Source organism: Solanum tuberosum, unplaced genomic scaffold (genome assembly GCF_000226075.1).
Source record: "Solanum tuberosum cultivar DM 1-3 516 R44 unplaced genomic scaffold, SolTub_3.0 scf00352, whole genome shotgun sequence".
Classification (NCBI taxonomy): domain Eukaryota; kingdom Viridiplantae; phylum Streptophyta; class Magnoliopsida; order Solanales; family Solanaceae; genus Solanum; species Solanum tuberosum.
Genome location: NW_006239287.1, coordinates 238017 through 255088, shown reverse-complemented (window position 1 = coordinate 255088; position 17072 = coordinate 238017). Strand labels below are relative to the sequence as shown.

At 34.8% G+C, this 17072-nt stretch overlaps 4 protein-coding genes across 9 annotated transcripts in view; 3 read left to right on the top strand and 1 right to left on the bottom strand.

Annotated features, from left to right (window-relative positions):
• The window catches only part of LOC102603577 (polycomb group protein EMBRYONIC FLOWER 2), a 29297-nt gene extending 23228 nt beyond the window's left edge, over window positions 1-6069 (top strand). For 4 of the 5 annotated variants that reach the window (XM_015315377.1, XM_006361544.2, XM_015315378.1 and 1 more), the window contains 3 exons: window positions 3417-3496; window positions 4842-4931; window positions 5673-6069. In XM_015315377.1, the coding sequence (XP_015170863.1) occupies window positions 3417-3496; window positions 4842-4931; window positions 5673-5799 (297 nt within the window). In that variant the 3' untranslated portion in view covers window positions 5800-6069. The remainder of the gene's footprint in view (window positions 1-3416; window positions 3497-4841; window positions 4932-5672) is intronic. The other variant, XM_006361545.2, reaches the window with a different exon arrangement.
• A 1371-nt stretch (window positions 6070-7440) lies between these two features.
• Window positions 7441-14224, top strand: LOC102603237 (pentatricopeptide repeat-containing protein At3g46790, chloroplastic-like). 2 transcript variants are annotated; one of them, XM_006361543.2, is made up of 2 exons: window positions 7441-10315; window positions 11689-14224. In XM_006361543.2, exon 1 carries the CDS (start codon window positions 7844-7846, stop codon window positions 9650-9652), a length of 1809 nt encoding a protein of 602 aa, XP_006361605.1. In that variant the 5' UTR covers window positions 7441-7843; the 3' UTR covers window positions 9653-10315; window positions 11689-14224. The 2 variants fall into 2 exon arrangements, with proteins under 2 accessions (XP_006361605.1, XP_015170866.1); XM_015315380.1 differs by having other exon boundaries at window positions 7441-11238.
• Window positions 13020-14000, top strand: LOC102602899 (cytosolic sulfotransferase 5-like). The gene has a single exon (XM_006361542.2). It carries the CDS (start codon window positions 13020-13022, stop codon window positions 13998-14000), a length of 981 nt encoding a protein of 326 aa, XP_006361604.1.
• A 747-nt stretch (window positions 14225-14971) lies between the features above and the next one.
• LOC102580685 (two-component response regulator ARR22-like) lies at window positions 14972-15409 on the bottom strand. The gene is made up of 2 exons (XM_006361561.2): window positions 15179-15409; window positions 14972-15088 (listed from the first exon to the last, which is right to left on the bottom strand). The coding sequence occupies exons 1-2, from the start codon at window positions 15407-15409 to the stop codon at window positions 14972-14974; spliced, it is 348 nt and encodes a 115-aa protein (XP_006361623.2).
• Between the last annotated feature and the right edge of the window lie 1663 nt (window positions 15410-17072).

The window sequence follows — 17072 nt, the reverse complement described above, 5'->3', positions numbered from 1 at the left end:
TAATTAATAACATTCAAGTAGCATGAGGTGGTTATAGTGTCACAATTATGTTATTGGCAAAATTGATGTATTTAAGCTATCATACATTTTTTAAGGAATTGTATCTTATTGACATAATTAATCACGTTTACTGAAAATATGTTGAGACCTTTTTGCTTGAGATTTCATTCTCAATGTATGATTAGTTAACATTAGTTGAAGGAAAAGTTTCTTCGTTCAAAAGTTACTGCCATTCTAAACAAGTATAAATAAGGACTGTGTTGCAAAGCTCGGAGGATATCAGTACGATCCTCTATTACTGGTCAACACATGCTTATTTGATATGTTTTAATAAACATCTTATCTGGGAGTCTGAAGCCAAAAGGGTTATTTTCTCCCTTCAAAAAATAAAAACGGCACATCAAAAAAAAAAATTAACCAAAAGGGTAAAATCGCTCCTGATGGAGCGATTTTCTTCTGACAAAAATTGACTGTTAAAAGAAATAAAAATCGCTGCCTTAGCAGCGATTTTCTCAAAAAAATAATCTTTTTTTCTTCAAGATTTTGGTTAAGAATTTAAAAAAATTAATTAATTAATTAATTTAATATTCTTTTATTATTATTTATGATATAGAATTCAATTTTCCTCATGCTTCAACAATTTTTTTTAGTATACTGTCCGTCTTGTTATCATTTTTATATTATTAATAATTAACAATAGGCATGAAAATAATAGCACTAGGCATGAAAAACGCTGCCTCTGCAGCGATGTGTAAGGAAAAAAAAATTGCTAACTTAAAATCGCTGCTACAGCAGCGATTTCTAATAAAAGAATTTTTTTTTCTTTTTACAAAATCGCTGTCAGGGCAGCGATTTTTCGTCATTGTGTCAGAGGAAAATCGCTTCGTCAGGAGCGATTTTGCCCTTTTAGTTTTAAAAAAATTTGATATGCCCTTTTGAAATTTTTGACAATTTTTTTTTACCCTTTTAACTCCAGACTCATAAAATTAGTGTCATTATTTAAAATATTGGCATTGAGTTGGATTTCAAATTACTTACTTTAATCCCATTATCTAGAGAGTTGAGACAGAGAGAGAAGAAGTGCCATTTGACACCATGAAAGCAACACAAATATATACAAAAGACAAATTATAAGGACTGAATTAATCAAAATGTCAGAATTTAATAATCTCCCAATAGTTGTCTTTGGGATAGAGTCAAAATTTTATCATAATTATTAGCAATAACCTTTCAAGATTGTTCAAATTTTGGAGTCATGTCAAAGAGTCCATTGTGTGATATATAATTCGTATTTGAAGAATACAATATACGTGGTAGATGAAAATTATGAGGAATCTTCGGTTAGGGATGGCAATGGGGAGGGGCAGATGCGGGGCGGTGTGGGTTTAAGACTATGTGGGGCGGGGTGGGTTTAAGGTTGTGCGGGGCGGGTGGAAGTGGGGTTTTTTAAAACTAATGTGGGGCGGGGTGGGTTGTGGGTATATGTAATTTTATGTGGGTTCAAACTTAATTTTAACTTTTTACATGTTATATGAGTGATAAAACATTATATATTAAGATAATTTCTTTAAATCTACTAAAATATTCAAGATAGTAAATGAAAATGGTTCAATAAAAAATAATACATTTTTTTTTACATATTTCCCAATTGACCTCTAATTTTTTTTTTTTTAAGTCACTATCCTATTAAATTAATAGGACTTAAAGAAAAAATGAATTTATTTTTAGTATCAAATAGAGCTGTCAAAAAGGGCTGACCCAGCCCCACCCGGCCCAAGCCTCGCGGGCCAAGGAATTTGAAGGGCTAGGGCAGAAAATGCTCAACCCAGCCCAATCCTAGAAGGGTTGAGGGCTGGGGCGGGCTAGCCCTTTTTTTTTTTCTTTTTTTTTTCTTTTCGAACTTATAATTCTATAACATCAAGAAAATGAGAAGATTTTCAAATCAAATATGGCAAACAATGGTGTAGTTTTAATAACACTAACAAAAAGTCTAGTGTAATTAGCATGTATCTCGCATACCATAGACACGAGCGAGATAAGAGCGTGACAAACAAGATTGGAGGGAGGCGAGGGCGCGAGATTTGTCTATGCATCCTAGATACATGCGAAATCTACTTTGATAAAGTGTATCTAGAACAAATTAATCTAATTTTGAGTCCATATATTCCGAGATACATGTATCTGGACGTACCAAAATTTGGTAAAATTCATAATATTACAACATAACGCGTATTTAAGTAATTAGATTATATACTAGTGGGATTATTGTAAGTTACCCTTAAATAAAAAGTTTTGGCCCATGGGCCGACCCCGATCAAGCCTCAAGGGCTAAGGGCTTATATGGGCCGGGCTTATAAGCCCTAGTTTTAAAAGGGCTTGAAAAATCTTATCCCAACCCTACCCCAATAACGGGTTGGGTTGGGCCTGCCCCATGGGCTAAGCCCATGTTGACGGCTCTAGTATCAAACATAACTATAAAAAGAAAATATTAAAAAAATTATGCAAAGCGGGTTCATGCGGGGCGGGTCTATGCGAGGCGGGGTGGAGCGGGTTGAAAATGAAAAAAATTGTCATGCGGGGTGGGTTAAAATTTTTGCGGGTTAAGCTCAACCCGCCCCGCCCCGCCCCACACCTTCCCCATTGCCATCCCTATTGACAGGCAGCCCAGGCTACCAAAAATGTAAAAAGAACCATGTATTTTGTGGAGACTTATCATAGGACCAAATGTCTCTTTGAATATCTTCGTATTCATTTTACTTTTCTTCGCTTGCTCATTCTGGAGGGCCATATGTATTAGATTTCTCTATAATTGTATAAGTGAGTTATATTGTCCCAGGTATACTAGAGTTTTCAAAGTTATCAGCTAGCCATTGCGTCCATATTACTTGCTGCTGATGCTGTTGTAATTTTCTTAACAGTTGTGTGCTTGGATTCATAATCTCCCGTAAATTGTAATGGCATAAACATTTTGATAAGTGGTAAATTTCATTGCTCAACTAAGACCAAAGGTCTAAACATTATTCTCAAAAAAAAAGAAAAGAAGGTCTAAGCAGTTAATAAAGATTGCAAATTGCTATCTATTCATACAAAAATGGTATTTTGAAGGGTTTGGAGAAACAACTAGGGGAAGTGCTCTGATGTATGGTTCAAACTTGATGATAAATATTTTCTACCAAATACTTGCTTGACACTTAAGGAACTGTGTAGTTTCAACATGAAATTACGCAGAACCATGAAACTCCTTAAGCTGCTTTAAAAGAATACATTTGAGAACTACTAAAGGTTGTGATCCGAACTGTTCCCTCCAACTAATTCCCCTTCAGAACTGCTGCAAAATTTAGTTAATTGAAGGGGCAAGATTTTGATTGTCTTAGATATCTGAAGAATTCATTCAACTAACTTTAGACATGTTACAGATGCTTGATGATTTTGTGGATGTGACCAAAGATGAAAAGCAAATGATGCATCTGTGGAACTCATTTGTTAGAAAGCAAAGGTACAGTCTTATTTCGTGTGTGGTTTTATTTTCTAATATGGTTTTCCCTAATATTATTAAGATTTAAGGATACAGTGGTATGGAGATATGTGCATCTTCTGCTCTTATTTTCGGTAGGGTGAAGCGGGAGGTCTGATGAAGTAATAGATGGTGGGTTACCTAGGAATGTAGTAAAAGTGCAACTCTCTGCAATTAGCTTCTCCAACTTTTCCTGGAAATACATGGAGTGATACAAATGTAAATCTCATTTTCTTCTTTAACAACCTGTTCCAGGTGAAGTAGATGGACCAGTCCACTTCTCCCTTCCACTACATTTCTGCTATATGTAACCAAAGACATTCACCCTCCATCCCAATTTATGTGATGCTCTTTCCTTTTTTTAGTTAGTCTAAAAATGGATGACACATTTCTATATTTAGTAACAGTTTAACTTTATAGTTATCATTTTACCTCCAGTGAGATGAGTTATAGCCAGTAGCCACACAAATATATATGGCTTCTTTAGACCACAAGTTTCAAAAATCTTCCTTTCATTCTTAACTCAGTCAAACACCTTCACATAAATTGGGACAAAAGGAGTATTATTTAGTGAGTAGATGCCATTTGTTGCGATTGAGCTAGCTTTGCTAGTTTCAATACAAGAGTGACATCACCTTGTACCTTTATAGGAAAAACAAAAACAAAAGAAGAGTTCATTGCAAAAGAAAAGGCCATCCTGGAAGGAAAATGATTCCAGGCTGCATATGGTGGTGGCCTATTTGGAAGTAAAGGAGCTCAAGATGTTATGACAACAAAAGCAACCCCATCCAGAAGATGAAGCATAATTGTATTCAATTTTTGCATTTTTGGTGTTACGAAAAGTATATAGTTGATACAGGGACTCTATAACAGTTTCTAGAGTCTCTTTAGATATTTTTGCTAGCTAAATCTGGATGTAGCTTGTGATTATCTCTGTCTTTGGAATCAATACAAATGTTACCTTATCAAAAAAAGAAGAAAAGGCTGTCCTTGATCTGATGCTTTGAAGGTTTTGGGAAGCACGTAACTTGCTTTCTCTGTTCTTATTAAGTTACACGGACCTCTCACTAATATAAATTGTTATGAAGTTTGTTGTGTCTTTCTTCCTGCTTCATGTCATGCTCAAGCAGATGGGTAAGATTATCTGATACATGCTATATAGAGCAAAACACATAATTATATTACGCAATAAAGGGCAACATGTGTGGATTTTCTCTTGCTGATTTACATACATGCAGGTGATAAATAATAGTAAAGTGATGCGTGTTGGAAAAATTCTGTTGCTGAATTCCCTTCTTGGTATAACATGTTCTTGTCACTGTGGCAGGGTGTTGGCAGATGGTCACATCCCTTGGGCATGTGAGGCCTTTTCAAAGCTGCATGGTCAGATGTTTGCCCAAGCACCAGCCTCGTTGTGGTAATTAATCTTTTTATTTACCTATGTCAAGATCTGTTATCTATATGTGATGCTATCTAATCCATACACCTGTATTGTGCCTTTGCTTGGTGCATCCAAGATCCTGTATATTTTCCAGAAAGAAGGTACTCTGTTTTCTGTTGAACAGTGAACACTAAGGGGTCATTTGGTTGGGAACAAGTTATCTCAGGAGTAGTTATCCCTAGGATAACTTATCCCACCATGTATATGGGATAACTTATCCCATCACCATCATATAAATGGCGGGATAAGTTATCCCAAACATGACAATCAAACAAGATAAGAAAATTTCTATCCCAACACTATTTTCTTATCTTATCACTATATAATTTTATCCCTCACACCAAACGGCCCCTAATGATATGTATTGGAGAGTTGGTCGATCACAGTGCTTTTTTTTGGAATTTCTGAGTTTATCTTATTTACTTTTTTGGGGTGGCTCATTTATCTTTACTTAGTGTATAACAATATAGCAAAGTGGTTAGCAAATTTATTGTTGGCATCACATAAATGCATGTTTTCTCGGATCTGACGAAGCAGTAATAGTATTTCAGCAAACGTCTAGACATTTAATGATAGACTGGTTTTACTTCAGATTGCTGATTTGGGTTTATCTCAATACGTGATAATTGCTCACAATCTACAGTATCATGCTGTCATGTACTCTAATGTTGCTCATCATTAGTGTAGCTTTTATGTATTGTCTAATATTTAATACAGCAGGTGTTGGAGATTATTCATGATGAAGCTGTGGAACCATGGCCTTGTTGATGCGCGTACAATTAACAATTGTAACCTAATATTAGAGCAGTTCCAAAGCCAAGACAGCGATTCTACTAGAAGTTGAATACCCATTTGACAATTTGTTACCATCTAGCAATGGATTTGGTAGAGATGCAGCTTTGTGACTGGAGCTGCATCTTGGAATTTTCAACATCTGCTTCTCTAATGTTATTGTGGCTAGATGACTCTTCTGTATTTTAAGAGTAATATATGCTAAATTAATGTTTTATAGGGGACATATAGAGGCATCTGATGTTCTAAATTGGAAATCAATGATTCACATTGTTCAGACGCTCTGAATTCTGATATATCTTGAATCTGATTTTTTTTTCAATGTCTGACTCCCTCTTTACACCTCAAGGAGATTATGCTTGTTTATAGAAAGTGATTAAATCCTTTTTATATAAAATGTAAACTATCCTCACATCTAGTATTTATCCTCACTTCAACAAATAGTGTGTTTTCATTATCTTTACCCTTACTGATCTAAAACCCTTATGCAGTCTGCCAATTAGATTCAGAATGTTCTCAACTCACACAATTTTGTTCCTAATTCTCGTTGCCGGTGTTGCCCGCAAAACGAGATTCACTAAATTTTTGTCAGAAGTCTATCAAAAAGTTTAAAACGAAGTATTTTTTCCGTTCTTGAGGTATATTTTTTTCTTTTTTTGCAAAATATTAGAACGAATGCTTGGATTTAGGTTTCTTAATTGTGGTTTCAATGACTTTTTGGAGAAGACAATTTTTTTTAATGTTTGTATAAGGTTAAGGAGGTCCATGCTTTAAGTTATTATACTCTTGGTGACGCAAATTTCTGCATCATTCCAATTTCCAACAAGCAAAAAATGTCTTTAATTCTGCAGTCATAATGTGGTAAAGAAAAAAGAAATTTTTTTTAACATAAACAAGTGGAACCAACTGTTAATGTCAATTTTTCTTCTTTTTGTAATTGCTTAAAAAAAAGAAGATGAAACAATTAGCTACACACAAAAAAAATCAGAAATGAAGGACTAGATATGCACCTATTGACCACTACTTTTTTTTTATTATAAATTTCTCTCTAAGAGCTCCCACCTTTTTGTCTCTCGCTAAATTGTGTTCACAACCTTCAAGTTGAAAGTGAGTCTTACCATCCGAGCAACTCCATCTTGTTTATTACCCACTACATAGTTATAGGAAGATGAAAATATAAGTGTGGCATAAAGACAAATTCTTATTTGAATTAACATATAAATTATGATTTTTCTAGTAGCCTACTCCACTATAAGATTGGTTTTATGTTGGATGTTAGCCAATAATATTTCTTTTCTTCTATTGAAATTTGGAATTCACTCTATTTCTATTCTTACAAAACTCGGATCTTGTCAAAATTGTAACATGCATATCTACAATTAGGCGATCTTCTTATTTGAGTGCTATATTATTTTAGTTAAATTCTTAGACTCTCTTTTTTGTCTTCTTTAGTTTTTTCAATTTTGACTTCAACAAATAGCCTGAATGTGATTGATGAATAGTTGGCATGGCATTGTATGATAGTACTAATTTAAAACATTTTGATGATGTTTGATCTTGTATATTATGTTAAAAGATTTTATATATTTAATAATTTTGTTTTGATTTGCTTGTAATCTTCTTGGAGTAACAATCCAGGTTAACATTTAAGTTTACTTATAAGTATTTTTAATGACAGGTAATTATGCATACCATCTGAATTTCGTCTTCTAAAACCATTTGTTTTATCTGAATAATTCACTTATAGGTCACTAGATATATAGGATGAAATTGTTAATATGGTTAAAAATACGAGAATGTGTGATGAAAAATTTTGACATCTTGTAAAGAAATATTTCATTCGTCACGAATTTTAGAAAAGATTAAATTATTCAAATTGTAGAATGTTTATAGATCTCATCACATATTACTGATCATAGTTTGATTACTTCACTAGTTAAGATGACGTTCTAAGACTCAAAGTTTCACTTTAGGATGGGGTGATGTAACGATCGATATAGAGGTGTTATATTACTCAACGGTGTGAATGATGATCTTGTACGCTATAGCAACCTACACACTGCTTCTTCCTTTTTCCTCGTAGCGAACATATTCAAATGATATCAATTACTACAAGTTGGTTGGCTCGTAAGCACACAATCGTTCAAATTCATCAACACTTAAAGTATTCACAAAATCCAACTCAACATTATGCTTCTCTTCTCCAATCTTGCATTGGTCGAAAAGCAGTTGAGCCTGGAAAGCAGCTCCATGCGCATCTATGCCTCACGGGTTTAGGCTACAACATCAATTTAGCAACAAAGCTTGTTAATCTTTATAGCGTTTGTGACAAATTGCCGAATGCCCATCACCTGTTTGATAGAATTCCTAAAGGAAATATTTTTCTTTGGAATGTTTTGATTCGTGGGTATGCTTGGAATGGACCGTACGAGGCTGCAATTTCTCTGTATTATCAAATGATTGATTATGGGCATGTGCCTGATAATTTTACTTTTCCGTTTGTACTTAAAGCGTGCTCGGCCTTGTCTGCGATTGAAGTGGGGAAGGATATACATGAATATGCCAAGAGAACGAAGTGGGATAAGGATGTTTTCGTGGGTGCTGCTCTTATTGATATGTATGCTAAATGTGGTTGTGTTGGTAGGTCAAGGGAGGTGTTTGAGGATGTCGTTGAGAGGGATGTAGTTGTTTGGAATTCAATGCTTGCTGCTTACTCGCAAAATGGTCACCCTGAGGATTGTTTGGATTTATGTGGTGAAATGGCGTGCGGAGGTGTTAGACCCACGGAGGCGACCTTGGTGACTGCAATTTCTGCTTCTGCTGATGTTGCAGCCCTTCGACAGGGGATGGAGCTTCATGGGTATAGTTGGAGACAGGGTTTTGACTCTCTTGACAAAGTGAAGACAGCACTTGTGGATATGTATGCCAAGAGTGGGTCTGTGAAGGTTGCTAGGATCTTGTTCGAAGGACTCCAGGAGAAAAGAGTTGTTTCTTGGAATGCTATGATCACTGGATATGCAATGCATGGTCATGCTAATGCAGCACTTGGTCTGTTTAATGAGATGGTTGGCAAAGCTAAGCCGGATCATATAACTTTTGTAGGTGTTTTATCAGCTTGTAATCATGGAGGTCTGTTGAGTGAAGGGAGGATGTATTTTGATTCAATGGCAAAAGATTATGGAATTGAACCAACTATTCAGCACACTACATGCATGGTTGATCTCCTAGGTCATTCTGGTCGCTTAGATGAGGCTTATGGACTTATAACGCAGATGAAAGTTATGCCGGATGCTGGTGTCTGGGGTGCATTTCTTAATTCATGTAAAATCCATGGTTATGTGGAATTTGCAGAATTGGCATTAGAGAGGTTGATTGAGCTTGAGCCTGATGATGCAGGCAATTACGTGATCCTTTCAAATATTTATGCCCAAGCAGGTAGATGGGAAGGTGTTGCAAAGCTTAGAGAACTAATGAACGAAAGAGGTGTAAAGAAAACCACCGCATATAGTTGGATTGAAGTTAAAAACAAAGTACATGCATTTCTCTCTGGGGATACATCTCATCCTATGTCTAACAAGATTTATGCAGAGTTACAGAGCTTAGGAGCACGACTAGTACAAGCTGGCTATATCCCAAACATTACGCCTGTTTTCCATGATGTGGAAGATGATGAGAAGAGCAGAATGGTGTGCAGCCACAGTGAAAGGCTAGCGATTGCTTTTGGACTAATTAGTACACCCCCAGGGACAAAGCTGTTGATCACCAAGAACCTCCGAGTTTGCGAGGACTGTCATGTTGCAATCAAGTTTATCTCAAAGTTAACAGAGAGAGAAATCACTGTCAGAGATGTCAATCGCTATCATCATTTCAAAGATGGCATCTGTTCTTGTGGAGATTATTGGTGAAATGGGTTCAGGAATTTCAGTGTCTACTAGGGTGATGAGAAATCAATTGCTTCTTGGAGAAGAATTGGCTCATCTAACTGAGTAAAAGTGTAAATCATGATTGTTTTGTCAAAAAACAAAAACTCCTTAAATGTGACCATGTTCTTGTTCTCAATAAAGAAGCAGCTCCAATTGGTTTCAGCAAAGAGATATTGGGTTTTGGCCAATGTAAAGTGCAATCTTTTAAGGGATATGATAAGACGTTGAAGAGAACTCGGATTTGTTCCTGCAATTAATCTCTGTCGCCACTCCTCACTACTCGTCAAACATCATCTACTCTTGCAGATCATACATAGATTCGCCATGCAGCTTCAGAAATACATCTTAAAATGAGACAGTTAATGACCTTACCCTTGGTGTATCTCAGTGGTGAATTACATTGAGAATTTGAAACTGCAGGCAGCTCGTATGCGGACATGTTTTTAATAGGTTTGCTGATTTTTTTCATGCATAGGATAGAGCCCACATGGTCAAATGTCCAAAAGACCAATTCTTCTATTCATATTCTCATCCAAAGTGTTCATCTCAAACAGTTGGTCATGACCGAAAGCCTATATACTTTGAATAACATCTCCAGTCTCCAAGCAAACCACTGGCCATGTTATTTAGCAGCTACTAAATCAGGTATTATTTGTTCACCACTATTTCCTTTTTATTTTTTGCCCTTGGCATAAAGATCGATACATTCTTATACTTAGAATTTTTTCATATTTACTTTTCACTTTTGCCCTTGTCGAGATGTTAATTAAGGAGTTGACATGATTTGTGTGGACCTTACCAAGTATTTTTTATTTTTTACACATTGAGATCACATGTCAAAAATCCTCTCTATTTCTTGAATACCATATACAATGCTTCATAAATTGTTGTACCATAAATATACACCAGGAAAGTGGTCCAAGAAGTCCATTCCAGAGGAGCTAAGCCACATTTGACTAGAATTTTCAAGTCTTTAGATTTCTGCCCTGCATGATTGATAGTTTGATTTGGTGCAAGCTGGGGCTTTCTGTCCAGTCGCATTTTGATGTACAGATTTCTTACTTTGGTAAATAAAAAGCTTCTAAGTACCAAATAACTATCTAGTTCGGTCATTGGGTTGCTTGCTTGTGACATCTCAGGTATATCTGCAGGCACTTATTGAACATATCTATCTTCCCATCAGACTAGCAGTAGAAAGATATGCTGGGGTAGATATTTACCTTTAAATCAGTGAGCTCCCTCCAGAATAGGCTAAGAAGAATCGTATCTTGATATGTTACTATATTAGAGGGATTTGTACCAAAGATAGTCTCTGATCGCAAGGGGTGTCCACAAGACATGTAAAGCTCCCTAAATGACTGCCTTTTTGAATCTATTCTAATTTCAGCGTAAGGGTAAGGTTTTGAGGCTGATCTTTCTCTTTCTTTCTTATTTACTTTGAAAGCAGAACTCTGGGAAAACAGCCAGTCTCCTTAATCCTAAATCTTGCTTCTCTTATAGGTTTTGTTCTTGTCGCGTTTTTGGCAGATTTTAATCATCCAAAGGCTGTCGAAGATATCTTCAAAGCAGTTACGCCTACTTCCTAGTACTCCAAAGTTTCCATTTCAGTATCTTTTGGAATGATTTCTAGCATATAGCAACAAAAAAGAGTTGTTGTCAAATATCTTCTTTCACTTCCGTTCAGAGCTATTTATGACCATATAACTATCCAGACTAACATTATGAAAACAGGAAAATATTTCTTTAAGACATCTAAAGCACCGTTTGTTTTCCTACAATAGTTCTTAAGTAATTGGGTTTTTTGGAACTCTGTGAAGATTTTGACTAGGTAAAATAGGGTTTAGATAATTGTAAACTAGAGAGTGTTTAAACATTTATACAGCCAAAAAAAACAAAAGCATATAGAAATGCGAGTCAGTTATTAAAATAACGTATGATACAGTTATAATGTGCTAACAATTTAATTAGCTTGCTTTAATTATGTGCTAGTTAACAATTTAACATCCCTTGCTTTCCAGGAGTCTGTTGTATAAGGAAGACTTTGATTTCCCAAGTTTTGATCCATAATCTACAAAACAATGTTCCCCTTCTGTTGTTGATGCTGTCCACCGCGAATGTAACAAATGGTTGTACTTCAATAGTCGAGAACATTTTCATTTTATCAGGACAGAGCAACATGTCTGGATGTGGCAGAGTCTTTAATCTAACCAGACCAGTCCAGCAGGTACGGTTAATTTGACTTGGGGCGGTGTGGTTCTGCCTGAATGTTATCCCATCAATCCATCAATCCTTCGACTTAGTGCAGAACTTACATAAGCTACATTGTTAGCTTACACACACAGCCAACATTTTTTGGCAACAACGTTTATAAATCTTTATACAGTATTTATACTCTATAAATAATGTATCTACCTCCCTTGTATCCAAGTGTATAACACTTGGAAAATTTTCAGATTCAATTCTTGAAGATATGAACTCATAAACCTAAACCGAATCGAATGCAAAAACAGGGGTGGTGTAGTTATTTTTTAAGTCTCCTTGAACTGTAAATTGTATGTCCCACCCCCACCCCCGACGCGCCATAGATGGAGCTGCTAGTTATTTACCGGATCTTTTATTTTATAGATCTAACTCTTAGTGTAGACATGCTGGTATAGGTGCACAATGAAAGACAACTTTCAATGTAGCATTGGAAAGTTAAATTTGACTCGTACAGAGTTAACAATAAAAAATTCTGCTCATGGCTTATAAAACCAATCTCTCTGTGCCCAAACCTAACATGAGATATTTCTCATACTGATATTATAATAGTAATATGCTTTCATAACCTTTAAACTGTCAGTACGTAAAGTTAACTTTTACATATATTGTATTTGTATTCCTTGCCTTAACCCCCATACGCGGCGCAGATGCTGGGTTACAGCATCTTTTTTCTCTTTATCTGTAACCTCATTGGTTAGACCTAGGGGCAGAGCTAGTTGCCCGTATGCCGGTTCAGTGTAGATTTTTGAACTCAATTATTATCATTTAAAATCATCATTGATGACAAGGGAAACCGCAGCTGCTATTCTTTGGGTGCGCACAGGGTAAAAAAATCATCATTATGAAGTCAGAACCCATAAAGTTGAAATCCTATCCTCGTCTTTGGTTAACAGTTATCAATGCAGTAATCAAAAGTCAAATTGACTCGTATCGTACAAAATAGCTAAATAATTTCTCCTTACGGATGATAAACAAATATTTCTGTGTTAATCAGGGAATCCAAAGTCTTCATTTTTGCAGCAGCCATTCTATATATATATATTTAGGTGTTACCCAATCAATCTATCTCTGTTCTTCACTCCAACTGATGGCTGCTCAAGAATCAAACTCCATTATCATCGATTCTTCGCAGTCATCAGAGGAAAAGGATGCTGCTCTAATAAACGAGCTGCCAAGTGCTCTGTTCTGGGATGCCATGGAGATTAGAAAATGGAAAGGGTTCTGGTTCGAGCCCGGCCTAATCAAATGTGCCATGAAATTTAGTTCCTCCTTCCAAGCTGGGAACGATGATGTTTTATTAGCATCAGCTCCAAAGACCGGTACGACTTGGCTCAAAGCCCTCTGTCTCTGTATCTTGCACCAGAATCATAACATACCAGAAAACGAAGATCTGTTAACTCAAGACAATCCACAATTTCATGTTCAGACCATTGAATCCTCCATTTACTCCACAAAACCAACTCCTGATCTGTATTCCACGCCATCTCCAAGACTTCTCCACACACATTTGCCTTTTAATCTTCTTCCAAATTCCATCATGAATTCCAACTGCAAAATTGTTTGCGTAGCCCGGAACCCAAAGGACACATTGGTCTCTCTATGGCATTTTTTCAATTCCATTTTCAGGGGAAATCAAGAACCTTATCCCCTGGAAAAGGCGGTTGATGAGTTTTGCACAGGCGTTCATCAATATGGTCCGTATTTTGAAAATGTGTTGGGTTATTGGTCAGAAAGTCAGAAAAGGACTGAGAAGATACTGTTCTTGAAATACGAAGAGATGATAAAAGACCCGAAAGAGCAGGTGAGGAAACTGGGGTTGTTTCTTGGGAAGCCATTTGAGAAGGAAGAGGATTTGGAAAAAATTGTGTGGAGGTGTAGTTTGGAGAGATTGAGGAACTTGGAAGTGAATAAAAATGGCTCTGTTATTTACGGAGTTCCGAATGGTAGTTATTTTAGGAAAGGGATTGTTGGCGATTGGAAGAATTACTTGAATCTTGAAATGGAAGATCGAATTAATCAAACAACACTTCTCAAGTTTAAAGACTCTGGATTAGAGTTCGAGAATTGATATCCCTTTCTTTGTTTTTTCTTTCATTTCTTTTCTGTTGTTCATGAATACACGCGGAACAAAAAAACGTATTTCTTTGGTGTCATAGGTTACCTTTCTATCTTCCTCCCGTGTTCCCAAAGGGATGCTAGTTAAAGAGCAGGTCCCTGGTAATGGGGTTCTATGCTCTTGTGAGTTGTATTTGATTTCTCAATTTTGTAGCTGGTTATAAGTACTTGTTTCTATTTCGTTTTCCTTCTCTTCCTCCTTTTATTTATTTAAATATTAAAAATTGCAAAAAAATAGATCCTTGTGTTATATTTACTAGTGTCAATTTCGATTAGAGAGGCGAATCTACTCTTGTCCAAAGGGAGTCAATTAACATCTTTTCGTCGAAAATTCTAACTAAGCAACTCAGGTGGATCATGCTATGTTTTGTGTTGTATTGTATTTGTAGCTTGTTTTCAATTGCGAGATTTATTCTAGATCAACTCACCCAAAATAGTTTCTACAAAAGTCACAAGATCATTAGAGATTTTGTAGACAACTCTCGTAAAATCACTATTTGCCCTTCTGCAAACCAATGTGTACCTTATAAAATATTTTTCTGACAAAAATTGAAATGTTAATTAAAGAATGTGCCTAATTATATTCGTGTTTGTGTTTGTAACAAAACAACAAGCTAAGTCAAGCCCAAGTTGAGACAAGGTAATGAGTAAGACAGAAGACAAAAAGCAGAAAAAAAAATTAAGATTTGTAACTTGCGTTTATATTACACTGTTCCTCAATTTGAAAAGCAATTATTTTACCAAAACAAATTTATTAGTAATTGTAAGTATGGTATACATACTTTAATCATCTGACTTATTTTCTTAATCTCTCAATAGATTAACATATGGATCAAACCAAATACTTTTGAGTTTTGATAGACTTAAAGCATTTCCCTTAATTTTCTCAACAAGATAGCGAATTTCATCGTTAGTAAGCGGCTTCTAATAATAATAATCAAGGCCAGCATCCATGAATGATTTCTTCTCTTCTTCTTTTTCTTGGGAAGTCATCCCCACAATCAAGCTACAAACATGCATATCTCGAAGTTCCTTAGTTGTCTGCATAATAAAAAAAATTTCTTACTTGAATTATAGGTAAAAAATTAAGATGTTCAAATAAAAATTAAATTACGATTTATATAAGCTTACTTGATGACCATTCATTACTGGCATATATAAATCCATCAAAATCAAATCAAAGCATGCACCAGAGTGATGAGCAAGAATCGCTTCTTGGCCATTTTTCGCCTCATGAGTTTCCACACCAAATTTCATTAGAAGTGCTTTGAGGATCATTCGAGTTATAGTGTCATCATCTACTATAAGTGCTTTAAGTTTTTTCACAACATTGGAGTTAACAGACGCTTCGAATGATAACATTTTTTCTGAGATTAAAAACTTGAATGCAAAAAGTGTCACTTCCTCTATCCCAAATCATATGATATAATCCAAATTTCGAGAGTCAAACTTTTTTTATTTTGACTGTAAATTTGGACATAAAATCTGTGTTTTTTGATGTTTTTTTTACATATTTTGAAACTAAATAAAAGATAATCCAAATCACATAATCTAAATTTTGAGAGTCAAACTTCTTTATTTTGACAGTAAATTTGGACATACAATCTTTGTGTGTGTGTTTTTTTCCCCACATATTTAGAAATGAAATAAAAGGTATTATAAGTCAAAAGAATTAAAAATTAAAAATTAAAAATGTTTAAACTGCATAAGAACAAATCACGGTAAAAAAATTTCTTATTCAACTCTCAAAATTAAAACTATATCATATAAAATGATTGAAGTTTTTGAAATTATTATGCAAATCCTTTAATTAGTTATTTTGAAATCAGATTATACTTTTCAGCAAATAAATTTGTGATCTATTCTTCTTATGTATAAATCTATGTATTAGATTTGATATCTTTATTTCATGTCAAATAACAAATGAAAAAGGGTCGAAATGTCCCTAATAGATTGGATAAATGTTTCCTAATATAATAATAGCTAGGCTTAGCAAGCGTTTGATCATAGATTCTCTAATATTTTTGGCAAGTTATTTTTAGGTGAAGTTTCACTATGCGTTTGACCATAGATTTTTGGAGAAATATTTAACTTTTTTAAGAAATATGATTTATATCCATAAGTTCTAAAAACTATTAAGAATATCCATACATTTGTATTATAAATTTATAATGAATATGTTATGTGAAAATTTATGACAACAAACACAATTAATATGAATTTATAAAAATATATGTAGATTTAAAAAAAAAGAAGGTATTTTAGAATACCTATATTAACTAGTGATTTTCTCGGGTACCAGCCTTGAACCCTTGATGTGGTGGCCACAAGAAAACTCCTTAACCAATCAACCAGTGTGACAAAGAAGGCTGGTCGAAACAAAGCAAGTTTTTTTTTTTGAAGCGGAGGGTTAGGTGGGATGGATAGGAATTATTCCTTTTTCAATAAAAATAATATAAGTTATTTTTTGGAGGTGTGGGGGGGATGAAGTAAGAATATTTTAGAAAATTTTATAAAAGATTTTTTTTTAAAAAAAAGGGTGGGGGTACGGTGGTGCAGTCGAGTAAAAAAATATTTTAATTTTATTTTTTTAGGATTGTGGCACTTTAATCTTTAACTTTTAACTAATACTAATATATATTTTTTTTATATAGGTGGAATGTTTTGTCCATGAAGAGTGTCATGTGGTATTTTTTTTTTAAATAAAAAAGAGTGTAGTACACACCATCAAGAGAGTGTAGTAAAAGAGAGAAGTATTTCTCAAATTAATGGGAGATAATTTAGATATAGAACTAACTCTCAATAATTTAGGTATGAAAACTCAAATAAAGGACATAATATGTGTTTTTGACACTTCACTCATTTTAAAAAGTTCCCAATTTAATTTGATCCAAATACTCATTTTTTTTCTAGTATTTGAGAATTTTGATTATTTGACAAAAATATTTGTCAAATAGTGACAAGTTGTACGGACAAGCAATATTTGTCAAATTCCCCCCCACCCCCCCCACACAAACACTTCTGA